This window comes from Melanaphis sacchari, unplaced genomic scaffold (genome assembly GCF_002803265.2).
Source record: "Melanaphis sacchari strain LSU unplaced genomic scaffold, SCAv2.0 Contig43_pilon_pilon, whole genome shotgun sequence".
NCBI classification, from domain to species: Eukaryota; Metazoa; Arthropoda; class Insecta; order Hemiptera; family Aphididae; genus Melanaphis; species Melanaphis sacchari.
In genome coordinates this window covers 782,704-803,696 of record NW_020271284.1, presented here as the reverse complement: position 1 = coordinate 803,696, position 20,993 = coordinate 782,704, and the positions used below count along the sequence as shown (strand labels likewise).

Genomic DNA, 20,993 nt, shown 5'->3' with positions numbered 1-20,993 from the left:
AAATTTAAAACTATGAAGAATTTTCTCAAGTAATATTATCAAGTATATTTCATAATATTTCTATTAGATTAATTCATTTTACTATTTAGGATTAAATTCATAAGCTATTAACTATAAATAGTAGTACATTTATAAAAATATTGTGATTATGTATTTTTAGTATTTTTATTTAAATGCAAGAACAACTCATCACATCTTGTAAAATGTTTTCTAAAAGTTTTACCAAACAAAATTTATACTTGACATTAAAAAAAACATTTTGTGGTTTTTTATTTTAATTAATAACTTTTCATAATTTTACTGGTCGTATCTATATCTATATCTATCTAAGTTTATTGTAATTTATTTACTGTCTCATGTAAATGCTCATTATAATTCTATAAAAACCAACCTATGTATACTGCAGTGATTCTCTATAATTGCATTTCGAGAAGAGATACAATTATCAATATAACCATTTTATATATTATATTAATATAAAATTAAATTACAATTTTTCCATTGAAATAATATTATTTGCTAATTTCTTCAATTCCAGTATAAGAAAACAAAATTATTTTTAACAATATAACATAATATTAATTTAGCAATTATTACCAGTTGTGTAGCAAAAATGCCTATTTCAGACGTCGTGCAATTATATTATTCCTTTCGAAATACTATATTTTTCTGTTTCATATAATAAATATTCATTACACTATTATAGGGACTCAATGACGACGCACATTCAAAACTATTTAGAAGAGTGTTTTGAATTTACTTGGTTTTTAATATTTAATCAGATTAATTAAAAGTGTATTTTTTTTTTTTTTAATCTAAACCACATGTGTATAATTAATTTTTTATATGATTAAACTTTAATATATATATATGAATACAAAAAAATGATGTTGATTTTGAAGTAATGAAGTTTTGTTAGAAATATTATTTTATGTAAATTTTAAGATTGAAAATTTTTTTAACGATTTTTTTGTATTGTGATGAATAAAATTATACACATAAATATAATATACTATAATGTTGTATATAATGCATTAGAATAATTAATATTATATTAAAATCAAAATTTGTATAGCACTATATTTAAAATGGTATAATTGAAAATAAATCTATAGAAATAAAATAACTAAAAAAAGGAAATTAATTAATTATTAATAAATGAAAATTGAATTGGTTTTTAGTTAGTATGTCACACGCAATGTTATCATTATAATGTAACATATATTTAGTTCAAATATAAAAATGTTAATAATTATTACATGAAAAAGTAATGAATTAAGGCCATAGTTTTTCATAAAAAAAAATACTTATCTCCTGATTAATTTTAATAATAAATCAAATAACTCTGGTTTTTGAGCTTGCATTCTTTTATTTTTCGTTATATGATGTGTGTGAAGTGATAAAAGTAATTTACAATATACTAATATATATATAATATAATATATATATATTTATATGTATTATGTTAATCTAAAATATTTTTAACAACCTGAATCTTATAAGAGAAATAAAATTCAATATTTAAGTATAGATAGCGTCTGGGTTATTATAGCTGTTCAATATAATTAGGTAATTCGATATAAATGTTCAATTTTTTTAAGAGATTTTATTATTATTTTGCATTGAACCTCTTATAGTCTTATGCGTACAGAGTATTGAGATGCTTACATTTTTCTTTTATTTTTAGAATATAAATGGTCGAGTAAAAATATTCAGATCTCATTTGACTAGCAATATACTCGTAAGATGTCAAGTTCACAAAAATCTAAATAAATTTCGTAAATTTCAATCAATTAATCATGAAAAAAGGTATGGTGATCTAATGTGTAAATTATTAAATAAAAATTAAAATAATTTCTAAGCATGTATAAAAGATAAAGTAACATTTTAAATTTGTTTCTCATATCAAATAACTTTATTAAAGTTAAATGAAATGCTTATGAGTTTTTTGTGTGTAATGCGTATATTATTATCATATATTAGTTTTTAATGATTTATAAATATATTTTTAATTTTAAAAATATTTAAGAAATTACTTTTAAAATTTTAGTGTATCTATATTTTAAATATAAGTGTTTATCTAACAAAAATATTCAAATAAGAATATTATCAATTATTATGCTAATATAATTTTAAGTAAAAATGGATAGACCGGACGTGTTTTTATATAAATTTTATTTATGCTAATATGTACGGATCAAGATTGTTTTCTCTGTGCTTATTTTATCTTTTATTCTTAACGTTACTCCTGTAAGATTTTTAAATACCAACAATGTTTCTCAAATAAATTTCTTACTTTGCATTATAGTATTTGTATTACATATCTTTAAAAATAACATATGTTAGTAATTTTTTATATAAATTCTAATTATTAGTTCATTCCAATAAAGATTTTGTCTAAAGCAAAGAAAATTAATTACATGATACCATTTTTTTGATATTAATATAAAAAATAATATAATATATTTTACTAATTTTGTAAATTTTGAATTGACTTAATAATTGTTATTAAAATAGTTAGAATTTGATTATGAAATCGCATATTCGTATTTAATGTGTAAGAATTAGTATCCATACAGTTTTTTTTTTAGTATTCGGTGAAATTTTACTGGTTGAATTTCTATGTATTTTATAAGTTTGTCTTTTTCGTTATTTTAAATATCAAAACATTAATTAATTTCTCTTAATCAATTTATAGTGCATTTACTGTATTACATAGTAAATATATTATTTAAAAACGTTGATAATGCATTCTATCTAAGGATACCTTTTGGTCAAAACGAATTTTTACTCAGAGAAAAATGTTTTGATGTGGTAATTTGTCTATAGGTTTGCTAATAACTTAAATGCTTCAAAGTATTCTATTAAAATGATAATAAGCAATAAGTTATATTTATTTTCCTTAATGTTTTTTTTATTAAATAACGATGTTATTCCTCGATCGATATTTCAATGATGAAAAATTAACTTCAATCTTACCGTTTTATTTTTTAACACTTTTTTATAATTATTTATATAAGTACAATTCATGAAAATAATTGTTTTTATAAGTGATGTATACTACGTGATAATATGGTATAACAAGAATCTTAAATGACAGATAAAAAAATCATGCTACGATGGCATTATTCTTTGAAGCTTGTTTTTAGTTGATATTTATGATTTCAGGTGTCTGCACTAATAATGCTTAACTGCTTAAAGCGCCTTAGAAGATTTCCAAAGATGATATATTAGTTGATTAGATTATATGGTTCTGATGAAAAATATTTCTGTTATAAACTATTTTATTTAGATAATAAGTACTACATTAAAATTTGGATGTATTTATAGTTTAATTCGATTATTCAAAGTATAATAGTATGAAGTTGATATTTTACGGACGATGGAAGTCTATGATTTTTTGAATGTTTGATCTTGTTAAATGCACATATTATGTATCATAATTGAATACGAATATAAAAAAATATTAAATGTATGTCAATATTTTCCAAATTCAAAGAATTATACAATATTTATGTATATATTTTGTTTAAATAATTACAATTTATACAAGTTTATGTATAATAAGTAATTTTGGTAAAATAATTTACAATAGGTAGTGAAATGAAAGGACGACTAAGCATCCAGTAATTATTCTAACCATCAGACTAATTGGCAACGACTAGAAGAGTAAGTCTTTTGGCCCACGTCCTTTTAGTCGTCTGTTAGGATTATCAGAGATGATGCAAGAAAAAAAGAAATTTTATTATTGGATTTTGAATTTTTCGATGAAGTGAATTTATATCTTATGAATGATTAGATGAAATAAAATTATGTACCTATGTATGATACAAAGAAAATAATAAATATTAAAGTTATTTAATTATTTTAATATATACTTCTAAGTTTATAGTGCAAAATAATGATAATAAAATAACATTGATATTTTAAGAAAAGTGGATTAGAGGATTTTCTTGAGTTATCGCTTATCGGTTTTTGAGATTGCGTCTATCAACTGTATATGTTTATCCTACAGTTCTATATGCATTGCGTAGACAATACATTTTTAATATTTTTGTTTATCATAAAATACACGTTTATAAATTATGTTTGATTCGGTCATAATAAAAATGTATTTATTATTTCCTATTAAAATGTAAAAACAAAATATAAAACCCAGTGTTTTGACATATTAGTTTTTCTGTCTTAATGTACACTTATTAAAATAGAAAAAAAGAATACTATAGATGGTACAGCCTAATAAATACTTATTAAAATTAAGTAGACAACAGTATGTTAAAAAATTAAATTGTCAAATATGTTATTATTTCACCCCTTAATGGACATACGACACACACATACACACACGCGCGCGCGCGTGTGTGTGTAATTACACTACCCCAAATAGTATTTAATATGTTTTAAGACATTTTATAGTTAAGATTCATTTGGTGTAACGTGTTTCATAATTTATATGAAAACACATTAAAAACTTCAATATAGGGCTGTAACTGTTGTCTTACACAAACAACTATCGTTTTAACTTTTATAACTAAAAATAATGTTTGTAATTTAATTTATACATTTTATAATGATTTTAATTTAAATCAATTTTTAAAAAAAGTTTAATATTTTTATAAAATAAAAAGAAAAAAAACATGGTTGATTGGAAATAAATTTAATTATACATGAAATTGTAACTGTAAAAGAGAATGTAAGTAAACAGACTTTAAACATTTTTTCTATCAATTTTGAGAGCTGCTTATAGTAGACGATTTGATGTAGTTGGTTCTAGGTTAGTTATATTTCAATTCTAGGTCAAAATACTGTATATATATTTATTTAAAATTAATATAAATTACTACAATAATATGCGAAAGTACTTGATATATGTTTTTTTTAAACATTAACTTTATTGATTATTTTCTATTTTCTGTGGTTATCTTACTACTCATTAGTATATTAATTATTTGATAAATTTAAAAAAAAACTATATAATATATAAAATTCATAGGAATTTTAAGCAGTGAAAAAATGTAGACATGAAATTTCTGAAGAGTCAACGAAGATAAAGTTTATAGTTAATAGATATATTATAAATCATTATATTAATTCCTTATAGGTTAACTATAGTTATATACTGAATTGTGTTAGTTAAATAATGTAAATAAATAATTAACAATTAATATTAAATTGTTGAAAAGTTTAATACTTTTATAATTTGTCAAAGTATCTATTAATTACACTACGACTCTATAAACATCATTCTACAATAATATTGGCATTATCTTAAGCTGTATATGATATGATATTTTTGATTAATTAAATCTACTAAATCATGAAATTAATAATAATAATGACACAGACTGAGCTTAAAAACAGATCAACCAACATGTTTCACTAAAAATCTTTTTTTTTTTTTTATTGATAAAACCAGTACAATAGTTTTGAATATAATATGTTTAAATTAATATATTAAGTGTTAATAATGATTTATAATTTATTTAAAATTTAACAAATCCATCACAGAGATCTTTTCAAAGACAAGGTACACTCGAAACCATCTACACAGCAGAAGCGAGTTCATTCAGTTTTTCGTTAATTAAATAACCTATTTTCTTATAAGTATTTTCTTTTTAATCTAATAAAAAGGTTTTGTTACATTAAAACAAACGAAATGTACGTAGCAGATACAATTAACTATCGGTCCAAAAAATACAGATAACTATCGTTTGGCGAATGTGATGTGATAGATAAAAGGCTATCGGAGTAAATGGTTATCATCGGTTTGCCTAAAACTTTACAATGACAATGATGATTTATACAACTATCGGATGTTGATGGTCTTTCGAACGGCATAGAATCCAAAACTTGTATATAACCGTGAAACGATGACGATGAAGAGGCACCTTTGGGCGGTTTTAAATAATTCATTGGTGGCTCCACGCGCGTGTATATTATAGTCATCCTGCTGGTACCTACTCGTTGTTGAGCGTTCGGGCGTAATGAAACTCTGGCGCGCAAAACTATTTAACAACTAATTAAAAGTCAAAAATAAATTTGGTTCTCTGTATACATAATATATACATATATTATAGAATTTTTAGTAGGCGGCAGGGGTAGACGAAGGATTCTATAACACACACACACACACACACATATATATACTATATAGTGGTTTTAATTTTGTTTCTCTGAGAATAATATACTTTCGCCGCTTTCGGCGTTTGTGGTCGTCCGAATCCGAAAATCTTTTCTTGTCGCGCTAGTCGCGTATTTTAATAATAATAATTACGACGATAATCATAATAATAATATCTCTGATGTGCTTTGCTGGGGAAAACATAAAAAACTGAAGGCTTGATCGTCGTTGCCCGTCCCTTCGGTGCTTGCAGCCTCGATAATTACTGCTTAAATTCTATATAGCATACACTGTGATGATAATATGCTCACATATCATATTATATTATAATAGCTTAAAAATAATAAATGAATAAAGGTCAGGTTGTCGTACTCAGATTATGTTTATGTCCAATATCTCCTGATCTAAATATTCAATACTGATGAAAGGTGATGATCTGTATTTTAAGGTCATATAGAAATTGACACGATGAAGCGCAGGATGTATGGTTTTCTAATGTGTCGCCAGAGATAAGGGATGGCCGAATAAGTGCCCTTGCCATCAAAACTCAGAGACCTCTAATAAAGCCACCAGCCACTACTCTGGTTAGTATTACCGTGTCGTTTTTTTCATGCAAATCAATCATACTAAATACATCTCTCAACATCAGATCCTGCAATTGAAAACTTAAACTATTTTTTTAAAAGAGTATAATCAGTATTGTATTTATTTGGATTCACGTGTTTAGAGTTCTTAAACTGTTTTACCTTACTATACATATTACATCATTATATACAAAAAGTTATAAGCCAGGTAATAAAGTGCATGATTAGTATTTATTTTATATTAATGTTATAGTATATATAAACATTTTAATATATGATGTACTTGATCAAATTTCGATTACACAACATTGAGTTCTCCAAAGATTGCGGGAATTTAATATTTATACATAGAGAATGATAACATTTTTTAGCAATTTTAAGTGTAGGAAAGAATCCCTTAGTCCTTTAGTTCTAATATTCAAGTAGCTACCTTCAGCTATTTTAACTTTTATTTTTATATTATTAAAATACACGTATAATAAATATAGTGACATTTTAAGCATACTTTTCTCGTCTTTGCGCTTAAATTATGCATTTATTCAAAATACAATTTTTGGGATTCATAAGCTTATTTAAGAACTACATTTTTGCGAATATTTAGATTCTTGCCGAATTTATAAATATTGCAGTCTTGTTGAACGAAACAAATACTGTTTTATATTTAACAAGTAATTTTATTATTTATAAAAATTTTTAAACTGATAAAATGATTTGTAAATTTAATATTAGAAATATGTAATAATTTAATAAAGAAACTAAATAGGTCCTACAGTAATAGTTAAAGTATAATTAAAAAAAAAAAAAACAGGAAAAGTTGCATTGAGAGAAATATGTATACCATATTCCATACCAGTATAATATAGTATGTTAACTAATTTTTGGTTATCAGTTATCACATAACATATCCGCTAAATATTAGAAAATTGTATCATTTATTATTATTTTCATAAGACAATATCGATGTATCTTAAAACAAATAAATATTATCGTAGGATAAAGAATTTCAAATCAAGCTTTATATTTTTAAAATCATACTGTGTATATTATATAATAATGTTAACATAATAGTAATAAGTTTTAATTATTTATAATTAATATTTTTTGTACTATAATTAAATAATTAAATAAAGAAAAAAACATTGTTATTTAATTTTTAATATCTAATTTTTATTAAAATTAGAAACTAAGAAATTAAAATGTCTTTTAAAAGAAATTGTAGCTATGTTCTTGATATTTTTAGAATGCTATAAGACTAACTTTTAAGGAAACTTGTAATCAATTTTTAAACTTTTCAAAAGAGATTAAAGTTTACAAATTTTAAATTTTTATATTAAGACAAAAAATACAAAAAAAAAAAAAAAAAATTGGAAAATAATATAAAAAATAAAAATTTTAAATTACTATTAACAAATAGGTCATGTAAAAAGAGCCAATATATTTTGAGAATCGTATCATGTTTTAAAAACGTAATTGAGTTAAAGTTTTAGCTCTTGACGGTTATTCATATTTGATATTCCTTTTACGAATAAAAAAAAAAACAAAAAATAGATTTAATTAAAAATTGATGATTCGTAAATACTCATTTTTTATTATTTTTTTTTTTTATTTATTCTGATCATTTTTAAAAGTATTGTGGATTTTTACTTTTGATTTCCCAAAGTACTGTCTTATATAACGTGACCATACGTCCCGCTTTCGAGCTAAGTGTTCCGCTGTCCCCAAAGAACCTAAAAATGTCCCGCTTTAAGAAAAGTCGACTTGTGGTAAGTGTTTATTGATCACAAATCACAATCATACATTATTTATACATTTATACAGTATAGACGTATAGTATAACTACGTAATATATATATATATATATATGTATTACGTAAAACACTAAAACCCATAGCCCATAGTACATAGATCAAAATGGTACAAAAATAACTACCTTATTGTTATTGTCGCTGCCACTGCGTCAACTGCGGGAATCGGCGATAAATGGAATACGGCCGAATAATGAATAATATACTCTATTATTTATTTTTACATTATTTATTATTATTATTATTATTATACTTTTTAATATATTAGTTCCGTTTTTCTGTTGCCATTTTTTATACAAATAGTTTATGTTTTTTTTTCCAGTAAAAAAATTTTTATTTTTCGCAAAATGATGTGGTTTTTTTATTAAAATATACAGGTGTCCCGCTTTGAAGAAAAAAAAATATGGTCACGTTAGTCTTATAACAATTCGTTACCAGTAATCATCCTGCTTAAATTTTTAATTCGAAGCAATTTGTTTGGTATAATAGTTCTTAGAAGATTTAGTCGAACAAAAAAAAAAAAAAACTTCTCATTAAGCCAATATATTAAGAATGATACTCGAATTTACCGATAATTTATAAATATCAGTTCATGTTTCATAGATTCTAAACTAATACTTATTTAAAAAATTTATTATAGTTTATTATCACTAGTTTTAGTATATTGGAAATATTTAAGTAGCTAAAGTACAAATCCGATAAACGCATAGCTTAGCGTTAAGAAATATAGGAGTAGAATGTCAAAAAAAAAAAAAAAAAATTAACAGATCATTAAAACATGGCAAAACCACTGAAATTCCAGCTAACAAAAAACTAGAAAAATATCAAAAAATAATAACCAAATGGGCATATCCAGCCAAGTCATACAGGAGAGAACAAATAATAATATTCAGCCAGATTAAGCTACTCACATCTTGCTCATTCTTATTTGGTTATTAAGGAACCCAGTCCTCCGAGAAGCATATGCGAAACTCTTCTCACAATAATTGTACACATCAATTATTAACTGCTTCAGATACTAATCTCGCTTCTTCTTTTCAACAACCTTCTGTCACTCAATCAAAACGACACCGCTAATATTTTTAAATTATTACAGCATGTAAACGTAATCTTAGACTAATAATCTTTATAACAGAAGCCTTAATATTAATAATAATAGTAATAATAGAAAAAAAATGTCCGCATTTATTATGTATATCATAATAGTTTTATTATTTATAAGCTTTCACAACGTCGTCATCGTTACACTTTGAACCGAGCTGAGGCTGTGGGTGCGAACCGAACAATATTATGTGTCGCGTGACGAGTGTTAACTATCCGTTCTTACCCCGTAAGTCTTTTGTGCTACAGATTATCTTCACATAGCTGTATGCATAAAACACACACACACAAACGCACACTCATGTACTGATGCTGCAACAATCGCGTATGAGAGATCCAATCATTTGGTAATCCTTTATTGTTTCCGTCTTCCGGTTGTCCTCATCTATTAAGTATATATACATACACATAAGCTGTACTGATGAAAAGCCGAACGGGAGCGAGACGACGCGAACCACGTGTCGTAATTACACGCATGTGCCTCACCAGAGTCGTATTTCTTCGGTGCAATCGACGTTGTCGTGCGAGAGAGGATTATCATTTGCTGTTTTGTACCAATTCGCTGTACATACTTAATGTTGTCGACGTCATAATACTCGCACGAATCGTTGTGGCGTTGACGTCTTCAACAACGACGATCTTTTGTCGCATTTATGAAATCCTCGATTAATCCTTATTCGCAACGAGCTTTCCCCTGCGCATTTCGTTCACCTGCCGTCGCCACTGCGTCTATTATATATATATATATATATATATATACTATAATACACATCGCGCACTCACGTGTGAACATAGTTGGGGATTAGATGCCCGCGGTGCGAAAAAAGCGCTTAGGGTTTTTCTTTTTCTTTTTCTTCAATTTTTATTTTCAACGGAAGACGGTGGTGCATCGTCTCAAAATTCGATCTGTTTCGATATGCTCATCAATGAAATATACCTATATTTCCAGTTGAATTCAAACAACACTTAAAAAAAGTTATGTTTTTTAATATTTTTTATCCGTATCATATTTAATTTTTTACTATTTTGAATTAATTTTTTAACACAATTTATTATTTAATACAAATATTCAAATGTAGACGAAAAGTTTATGAGTTTTAGTACTAGAGTTATTAGTGTTTAAAATAATTTAGATACTCGGAATAGTAGACAAAACATTTGAGGAACATGGATCCCGATCCCGAACTACTCCATTATGCTCACTTAAATTTCAAATAATTATAATTCATAAATTAATCATCTGAATTTTATCTTTTGTGTGAAATACTCTGAAAAATTTTGCTTCAGAATATGAAATTAAAAACGGATGTGGTCATTCAAAATAGTAAAAACCCTTAAAAAATTGTTATTTATATAAATTGAAATAATTTTTCTTTTTTAAATATTGTTGTATTTCAACTGAAAATTATGTTAAAAAAAAACATTTAGAAAAAAGTTAATAGATTTTGAAATACTGAGTGTTGTTTGATAAATATAATCACCCGGTACATACAGGTAATTTTGTCTAACATAAATAGTGAGAATCGTCTAAGAACCATAAAAAGATTCATCATTTTTAACACGCTGAGTTTAAGGACCATTGATGTAATATTATACGATGAACACGATGGAGATACCTAATAATATGTATGTACGTAATAACATACGACTATTACGCATTATGTAATATATACACCTATATATAGTATATACTTGTTAATTATGTCATTTTTAAACCGTAAAAATATATTTTTTCGGAATTAAGTGTTTTATTTATAACTTTTGATTCAGCGTTTGTAAAATAATATTATCATTTGATCAGCTTACCAAAATTAGCTTTATCATTGTAATAGTTTTAATACCATAAATTATCCAAATAATTATTGTAAAATACCTATTCACTTTAAACTACTTTAGTGATAAACAAATTTAAAATAGAAGAGTTTACTGTATTAAATACATTTAACCATTTAGTTAGGTTAATATTAATTGGAAAAGTTTTAATAAAAAAAAATAATAAAAATTCATGTATTCGTTTTCATTAACATTTTTACCGATATTATATACATATCCCTAATAATGAAATAATTGAACCAAGTTGATGAACCTTTTAGATTAATTTTAAGTTTTAATCATTAAAATTTATAGTGTTCACTAAAATATTATTGCATATGGTTATGTATATTAGAATCGCAGTATCAAGAGAAGATTATTTTTGGTTTTTTATAAGCTTATATTCATTGTTGTACATATTATAGCTGAATAAGTCTACTCATAAATATTCTGAATTAGCAAGAATAGATGACACAGAAGACAGAAATCGTGGGAGAGACTTGGTAAAATTTGCTAAATGCCTACAAGGCATGTAAAGCAAAAAAAAAAAAAAAATAAATAAAAATACTCTGATGAAAATTAATAGGGTTTAAATATATAAATCGTTTTTTAGAAGACACGACGAGGGAAAGGTATAAAACAAATTATTATAATGATACATTTTAAGTATAGTAAAGGTTTCAAAACTCACTGATTAGTAAAAAATACACAATTATACCGTACGTATACATACGTATATTATAATACGGTGTGTAATGCATATGCATTAAATGTATGACGATTAATCTTATGCAATAAAGTTTCTCAATTGAACTTAGAAATTAAAATCTATGTTTTGAATGTAAGTGTTAGCGTATCTACCAAGTGCAATAATATACATGTGTAGAAAGGATGATACTGAGGAGTCGTCGTTAAAACACGAGTTAAGAAGAAATTTATGTTTTAGAAACTCGTGATTATAGTAGTATGATGATAATGCGATAAAGACCCGAATACACGAGTAACGCGATCACGTAATTTGCTTATATATTTTAATAAATGTCGAGCATTGCGTAGGTATGCAAAACTAAACGCTAATACATAAAAAATCTATTCTAGTAACTTAATATAATTTATTTATTGAAAGAGACTTCAATAATTTTAGGAAAGTTTTTACTTAAAAGTTAAAACTTATAATATACAGTGTAATATATGTTTATTTTTTTATAAATGCATTATCGATTAGCTTGTTTAACTTTATTTAAATTTTTTCGCACGCGATTAAATTACCTAAATAACTGAAACTAATAACGGTTATATTCCAAAATCGAATTGAACCACGTTTTAAAATAATAATAATAATAAAAAAGAACAATATTAAACATCAGGGTCGGGAATATGAAGCCAACGCGATTTAATCGAAAAAGTAGTCGAGCGTAGTCTCCATCGTAATTTGATCAACGTAAAATATGTAAGTTGCTTGGGATGTTCGTATACTTTTTGATCTATATATGATAATGTCATACAACAGAAAAAAAAAAAAATAAGAAAAAAAAAAAATTTAAAAAAAATCCTTTTACGTCTATGTCCTTGTCGGATTGCAATCTTTACGATTTCATTTGAATAGCACACGGTTAAAATGTATACATATATATGTGTGTGTGTGTGGGTTTCGTATACCCTATAAACGCCGCACAGCCGACATCTCACACACACATAACGTAACCGTGTGTATAATATGCGGCGAAATCTTCTGCACGATGCTTTCAAACTACATGTAAGTTAAATGGCGCAGCGCAAACGTCGACAGTTTTCCACACCGGATCATGCATAATTCAGATAACTGCTGTAGAAGGCCTCCTCTGAATTCGGGGCCCGTCAAAATTCTAGATATCAAGATTAATAACATAGTGATAAATAACCAATATGAACTTTGGTACACGAGAAAAAGAAGTTTAAAGAAAACGCGGAACACTGGATAGAGAAGAAAACGATAAAAATATTCCATATGATTTGGATAATGAACTATTTAAAAAAAATATGTTTTCTGTTTCTGTTCTTACTTGAAATGTTGCTATTTGCTTACTATTTTTTTAAACACGAAAAAAAATCATGGCGTTGTAGTTTAAAGTTCAAATAAATTTATTATACTTTATTTGTGTTTTGTTTTGTTTTTTTTTTTTTTTTTAATAATATTTAGAATAGATTAAACTAAATCACTGATTTACTGTAATTATGTAAAAATGACGCATATTATTAGGAAAAATAATGTAGTATTTTTTTAATAGTCTTAAATATCTTTTATAGCTTCTAATAAAAAAAAAAAAATAAAAATAATGTTGTCGGCTTTTTCAGTTGAATTTGTAAATAATTGGAAATTTCTGGATATTACCAAAGAAAAAGAGTTCTTTTTTTTAATTAAACGTATTCTTAAATGTAATATACTATATTAAAATAATGTAATTATAAGTATGTATCTACGCTAAGGTATTAAATTATCTATTAATCTTACAATAAGGTTAGGTTTTAGTTTAAGAAAAAAGAAAATGTAATAACTTTTTATGTATTGTTTGTTGAAATCAAAAGTTATAATTTAATCGATTAAATTAAACATGTTTTATAAAATTATAAAAGTATTATTTTTTTAAGCTCAATATTATTTCAAATGTAAAATAGTATCGTAACTTGTAAATAACCGTTTATTAAATGGTTAGGTAATAAATCAAAATGTTATAAAAATAACATAGTTTTCAATTTATTTCACATGTACTTGTATATATAATAAACAGTTAATTATTATAAAATAGTTAATATACTATTTAATAGCTTATCCATGTATTATCTTTAATATTTAATGCAAGTTTTAAAACAGAATCAGCATTTTATATCATTTTACTTTATTATTTTTTTAATAAAACATGAATTTATATTATTGTACTCAAAGTAATATATTTTATCTTATCGACTAAACATTTTAAAATGTATAATATAACTGACATTGTAAAAAATAAAATATAATATAAATCAAATATGTTAAGAAAATAATAATATTATCTTGGTATTATAAAGCTATATCATTCGGATTTATATAACTGAAGTCTGCAGCTTTAGCATGAATTATGGTTCTATCAAGAATAATGTGCCATGTGAATTAGCAGGATATTAACGTAATTTTGTGTAATTAATAATATGACAATTTTCAAAGTAAATGAACAAAATTGTATTTTAATAATAAGATTAAAATTATTGTTTTACAGAACTTGCACATTGTCCAAATTTCAGCAATTAATAAACTTTTTTTTTGTAGACTACTTATGTCACTATAAACTAAGGTCTTAAGTTATAAACTATCTAGAAAAATACTATTATTAGGATTATATTTTTTAATAATATAAATAGATTAATGAGTATTAACTTTCTATGATGCAAGTGAATCTAACTAGAATTCTTTAGACGGTTTTCGTATAATAATCAAAGTTTGAATGGTTAAATTATTAGATTATTATGTACCTTACTGTAAGCACAGATTATATTCAAACTTGATTTAGATACTTATAACTTTGATAAATTAACTTTATTTATTGAAAAAAGGGTTGTCTTGAGCATTTTTATTTCTGGAAAAGTTTAATTCTTTATTCCTTTTGAACAAATTATACGAATTGTTTGTGGAAAAAGTATTTCTCAAAAACAAATAGCGGAAATAATTTACTTAATTTAGATTGTTTTGAATAGATTATTTGAGCAGAATACTTTTTAAATGTATTCAAAAAATACGTATTTAATTAATTTCACTTAAATATATCCACGATAACTACTCGAATACTTAAATTACTCGATTACATAAATAATTTAAGTTCAATTTATTCAATATTAGCCTGGGTTTAATTTTAAATGACTGCTTATATTTCTTTTCGGTGATCGTAAACTATTTAGAATTCTAGAATCAGCATATTATCCAAAAAGCAATAAATTTGTGTTCATTTTTTTCTTTTATCTATAGTGTAAATAATTTATAGTTTTTCTTGAAACTTTTTGAGCTTTTCTACTTCTTTGAAAGTGTTTTCTAAAAAACAGCAGATGTCATTATAAAACCAACAACTTACAGAATCTGACAGTAAAATCCTGAATAATTTATTAGAAAACAATATAATGTATATACTTTATATATATATATAGTAGTTGATAAAATATGAATTATTTCAAAATATATGTTTGTAAATGTTAATGATTTGTATTTATTTGTCTTTAAAAATAAACAAAGTTAGAATATTTACAATAAAAACAGTTTAATACGTCATATTATAATTGATAACGCTTGGTCATTCATACACAAGTACTCGTATTTGGTAATTCGTTATTGTTACATCATATTATATTAATTCAATCGGAATAAGCTAAGTTTGGATAAAAGCTTAAATTTTAAATAATTTGAATTTTGTACCTAGTTTTGAAATTCCAATTCAAATTGTACTTAGAATCGTTAAAATGCACATCCTTGGTCCTTGGTTTTAAACTATTTCGATAACTCTTCGGTTACGTAGGTTTAAAAAATAAATAAATATTCGAGGAATAGGCTTCTTTTACATAACTCACTCTAACTACGTAGAACACATAAATTTAAGAGATTGTTTAATAAAGTGATTTCCTATATCAACTTTATAATATATACACATACTAAATAATATTTGAATTATGTCAATACAGTTAAAGCATTTGAATGTTCTTAATATATTTTTTTATTAAACCGTGTATTTAAATTTAAAAATAAAAATAAAATAAAAATGATTAATATTTTATTAAAAAAAATATATTTAATATTCTCACATTAATCTTGCTTTTTATGAGACTAGTCGTTTTATATTTTTTGCTCATTTATTCAGCATGAAGGATAATTAAAAATAATGTTCATATTGTTAAATCCTCGCGTTATTCTTTTTATTCGGTTTAGTGGTTGTTGTCGTAGTTGGCTTAATACAATTAAAACCTTTAATTGGTCGAAACAAACTTTTATGTGCTTTTTTTAAATTGATTCAAATAGTTATGACCATTATGTTTTGAGATCAGTACAGCAGACATACCAAAATCTTTGAACTCGTGAATGGACAACGACTTGAAGTTATTTCTCCTGATTTATTTATTTGTAGACATTTATTCGGAAATGTACCTTATATTGATTAAATGACGAGTCTTATGACCATATTTCGACGTTAAACATCTACCTGATTACCACATTAAGCTTTAGATGGAACTATATGAGTAATGATGTAGATGAATAGGCGATTTGAATAGTAATGTTGTTGTTGAACTATAATAATGAATAATAAATGCTTTACTTAAATGACTATAAATTATTATTTTTATTTAACCACAAATATCATAATCAGCGATAATATATATTTATATAATACATACATATACAATGTCAAATTATCATGGCTCTCTGGTAAAAAATACTAATTTTAAATTCCATCGATGATAACACTAATGGGAACCTATATTATTATGGATTAATACAATATAACAATACGCCAAATTGAATCGGCAAGACAACATATTTCTACAATAATTAACATACACTTAAATATACAACAATGATATAGGTATAGCTTAACAGTATATATATATTATATTATTAACATAAAATAAGACCATTGATATACATATAATATGTTTATCAGTTTTGCTATTTTTTTTTATTACAAATAATGATTTAAAATAATTAGGCTTTTCCAACGTCTGGTTCACACTTCACCGTGCTGTTACATATAATATTTGACATGTAGGTAAAAAAATGTTCGTAACACATTACCTATATGTTGAATATATTAAATTCTATACCTACTTTACTTTTATAAGAGTAGTATTCAATAATATTTTTACGGCCATAGAAAATTGGTGTATCATTGAAAACTTAAAAAAAAAAATATTTAGCTATCGATAAGACTTTTCGTTCGATAAACAGACACACACAATTATTATTTCCCACTCCTCTCTTCTGGAGACAGTTTCATGAATACGAAGCATGTTATTTCTAAAGCAGTATTGAATCGAATTGTTGGGTTATTTACAATCGGCATCATGTTGGACTTGTTGAAATTAAATTCCCCTCCTTGGAATGCACAACAAGGGAGTAACCGAACGGGGTGGAATGCGACAGACACTTTTTACTATAATATAAGCCGCCGGCATAGTTTCGGACAACTAAGCGTTTTATTGTTACATCAATCCTACAGCTATGCCGGTGCCTAATGGCACGGAAATTATTATAAATCATCGGTTCGCCGAAAAAGCACGGAGGTTTGTGGAAGAGTAGTCCCGCACGTGTCTGAGACTTTAAAATAAATCCACTAAACATTTCTGAACGTAAATTCTCACAGCAGATTTATTTTTATTTTTTCACTGTTTCCCGTTTTTATGTACAATACTATAGCTGCATTCCATTTAAGCCGTTCATAGTGATTTATATTTAAGTATTTTTTCTTTTAACATTAATGGGTTATATAATATTGGTTTTTTTATATGTACATATTACGATAGTTAACTATAGTTTTTAATATCTCATCGACCGTTTTTTTTTTCACTAAACGAATCGGTCGTAGTTTCAAAATTGAATCAGGTCAATCATCTCATTGATACATCAAATATGTTCGCTAAAAGTGAGTGGAACACATTAAAACATGTTTTGCTACCTGGTTAATCTCAATAGTGAACTGTGAAAAAAAGGTCAAGATATAATTGTATTTTCAACTGGCTCAAGCCGTTTACAGAATTATAGATTAATTTGAGCCAAGTACAATGCAATATTTAAAAGAGTTTAATTTTGCTACTCGATTTATTGTTTTTTTTTCGTTCTAATAACTATGGATTGTCATATTATTATAGTTTATATTTTTTTATTTTGTATATTCTATCATGTCATATTTATATTTACAGGAAAAAAGAAATACATCTATAAGTGTTTTTGGTACAAGTACGTTGTGGACATAAATATATTTATTAAAATGTAACTGTTAATTATAATAATTCAAGTTGAATTAAATTTAACCTGATAATATTGATATGAATTAAAATTTTTTATCTTTTTAAATGGAGAAGTTTTCACGAAAAAGAAAAATATTTAACATAAACTCACTTTAAGAATTTTAAAAATTCTATAGAGTATAGTTGTTAATAAATATTGTTAGTGTCATTACAACAACTTAAGACTAAAATATTTTATTTGTAAATCAAAATTAATTAAATCGTGCTAAAAAATAATTATTTCATACAATAATTTATTATTTTCAACAATATCGGAATTCTGCAGAAAACACAGTAATGCTTTCAAAAAACATAACATAAATTCATTTAAAAAAAAATAAAATAAAATACATTTAGTAAGTCCATTTATAGAAAGAATTTCACAAACACACAAATTTAAAAAAAAATACATTTTTCGAAGCATTGGATTCGAACGGAACTAAATATTGCGCATTTAATATTATCTAGTGCAGAATTTTAAGTTTTATAATATGATAACATCGTTTAACTTTAACGGTCCACGACGCACAACAGTGCGCTTTTCGACTATTGTATAACGATCGGAGGAAACTATCGAACGTCGAATGACGTTCCGGTGGAAATTTTCCGAAAGAGTCTATATTTTGATAAATATCAAACTATATTTTTACAACCCTATTTCTAAGGCGTGGACCTGCCAACAAGTACGCACGACAAAAATATCAAATATCTCACAGCTTATTACGATATCATATTAATATTACTATCGCATTATTTACAGGTGAGAATGACGATTGTCCGTCATTGAGTGTCGGTTGGTACAACCTCTGCGGAGTCTACGTCGGTGAACGGACATCCGGTCGTGGCTTTTGACCGTCTATGAGTCAGGACCTTCGCCAACGTACCCTTCGTCCGGGCTCTCTGTGTTGGCCGGTTGCTTTTGCACGGCGGTGACGGCCTTGTGTTGGTTAGCGTGTTCAGTAGTCAAGTGTTGCGGCTGTCTGCCAGTTGGTGGTAATGCAGCAGCACCGGTTACCAGTGGCGGGGGTGGCGGCGGCATCATCATCATCATGACCATGGTTTCGTCGTCGAGCGTCTGTGCAGACGCGTTTGACAATGACGGTGGTTCGTAAAAAGTGGATGCAGCCGTAGCGTAGTATGCCGCGTCTGCGGCCACTGCGGACGCCGGGTACGGATATCCCTGTTGGTTGTACCGGACGTTTTGCGGTTCGTACCGGGGCAAGTGGTGCTGTTGTTGGTGCTGTTGCTGGTGGTGATGATGGTGGTGATGGTGATGTTGCTGTAACAGGACGAACTCGGCTTCTTGGCACGACCGTCCTTGCGGCTTGGCTGCATTTCGGCGGTGCGGTAGCGTCCGGTACAAGGACGGCGGCGCCGGTACGGGATACTGGCCAGAAGACAACTTGGGCAGCCCGTAATCGGCCGGATACGGTTCGCCGGCAGCCAACTTACCTGGCGACAATTGCAATTCGTACGATCCACAGCCGCCGCTCGACGGGTAAACGATAGCCGTACCGCTCGCACCGGAACTCGTCCAAAAGTCCCGGCCGCCGGACGGGGGCGGCGGCACGGCTATCTTGTACACTTCGTCACCGGCGTCGCAGTAGTCACCTCCGACGTTGTCCCGGATCACGGTAGACGCGTCACTGATCAGATCCGGGTTGGCCTCCAATGTGGTGGTCGCCGACGCCGCGGCCGGATGTCCCGCGGCCACGTGCACTTGCTGGTACGGGTCGTAACCGCCACCGCCCGCATGCAGCACCTCGTGCACTTCGTAACCGGCAGACGAACCCGGGTGGGCGGTCGTGTCATACTCGCCGTACACGCTCACGTCCTCCGCAGACGACAACTTCCCGTCGACCGTCGACGAAACGGTTAGGTTCACCGAGTCCGATTGTCTGATGTCGGACGTCGTCTTCGCTCCCTGTCCGCTGCTATTGGACGGATCGTCGGCGTCCGCGTCGCCTCCACCGGCTCCGGACGACTTGCCGGCCGTCCGCCCGCCGCGGTCTCGACGCCGCCGGCGTTTGGTCACCGCCAACCGGCAGGCGACAGCGCAGACCACGGCCACGGCCACGAAACACACCGAACCGGCCAGCACGATGACCAACAGGGCGGGAGGCGGCGCGTCCGGCGGATACGAGCCCGCCGCCGCCTCGGACGGTTCTTGGATGACGCGCACTGTGAAATTGCACGCGGCCCAGCCCGCCCGGTTTTCGGCCACGCACGCGTACGTGCCGTTGTCCGCGGGCCCCGCGTCTTCGATGGACAGCTCGACGCCGGCCGCGGCCGTGCCGTTGGCCACCTGCCGTCCCTCGAACCACCACGATATCCGCACCTGTCCGACCGGCTTCACGTTGCACGCGAGCGTCACGTTCTTGCCGGCGTCCGTTTCCACGTACTCGGGGGACGCGGCCGCGGCCACCGGCGCGCACGCCAGTTCCTCGGCCGCCAGCTTCCGGATGACCGTGCCGCGCAACCGGTCCGGTTGGTGGCAGGTGGGCTCGACCGTGTGCGGCGCACTGTTGTTGTTCAGCCACCGGTGCACGTCCCGCAGCCGGCAGTCGCACG

General features: G+C 28.4%; 1 protein-coding gene across 1 annotated transcript; it reads right to left on the bottom strand.

Annotated features, from left to right (window-relative positions):
- Window positions 1-18,770: 18,770 nt before the first annotated feature.
- Window positions 18,771-20,991, bottom strand: LOC112597851 (optomotor-blind protein-like; the record flags this gene model as incomplete). Its single annotated transcript, XM_025344087.1, has 1 exon — window positions 18,771-20,991. A coding segment is annotated over one exon (1,713 nt), but the record flags the coding sequence as incomplete, so codon positions are not given.
- Between the last annotated feature and the right edge of the window lie 2 nt (window positions 20,992-20,993).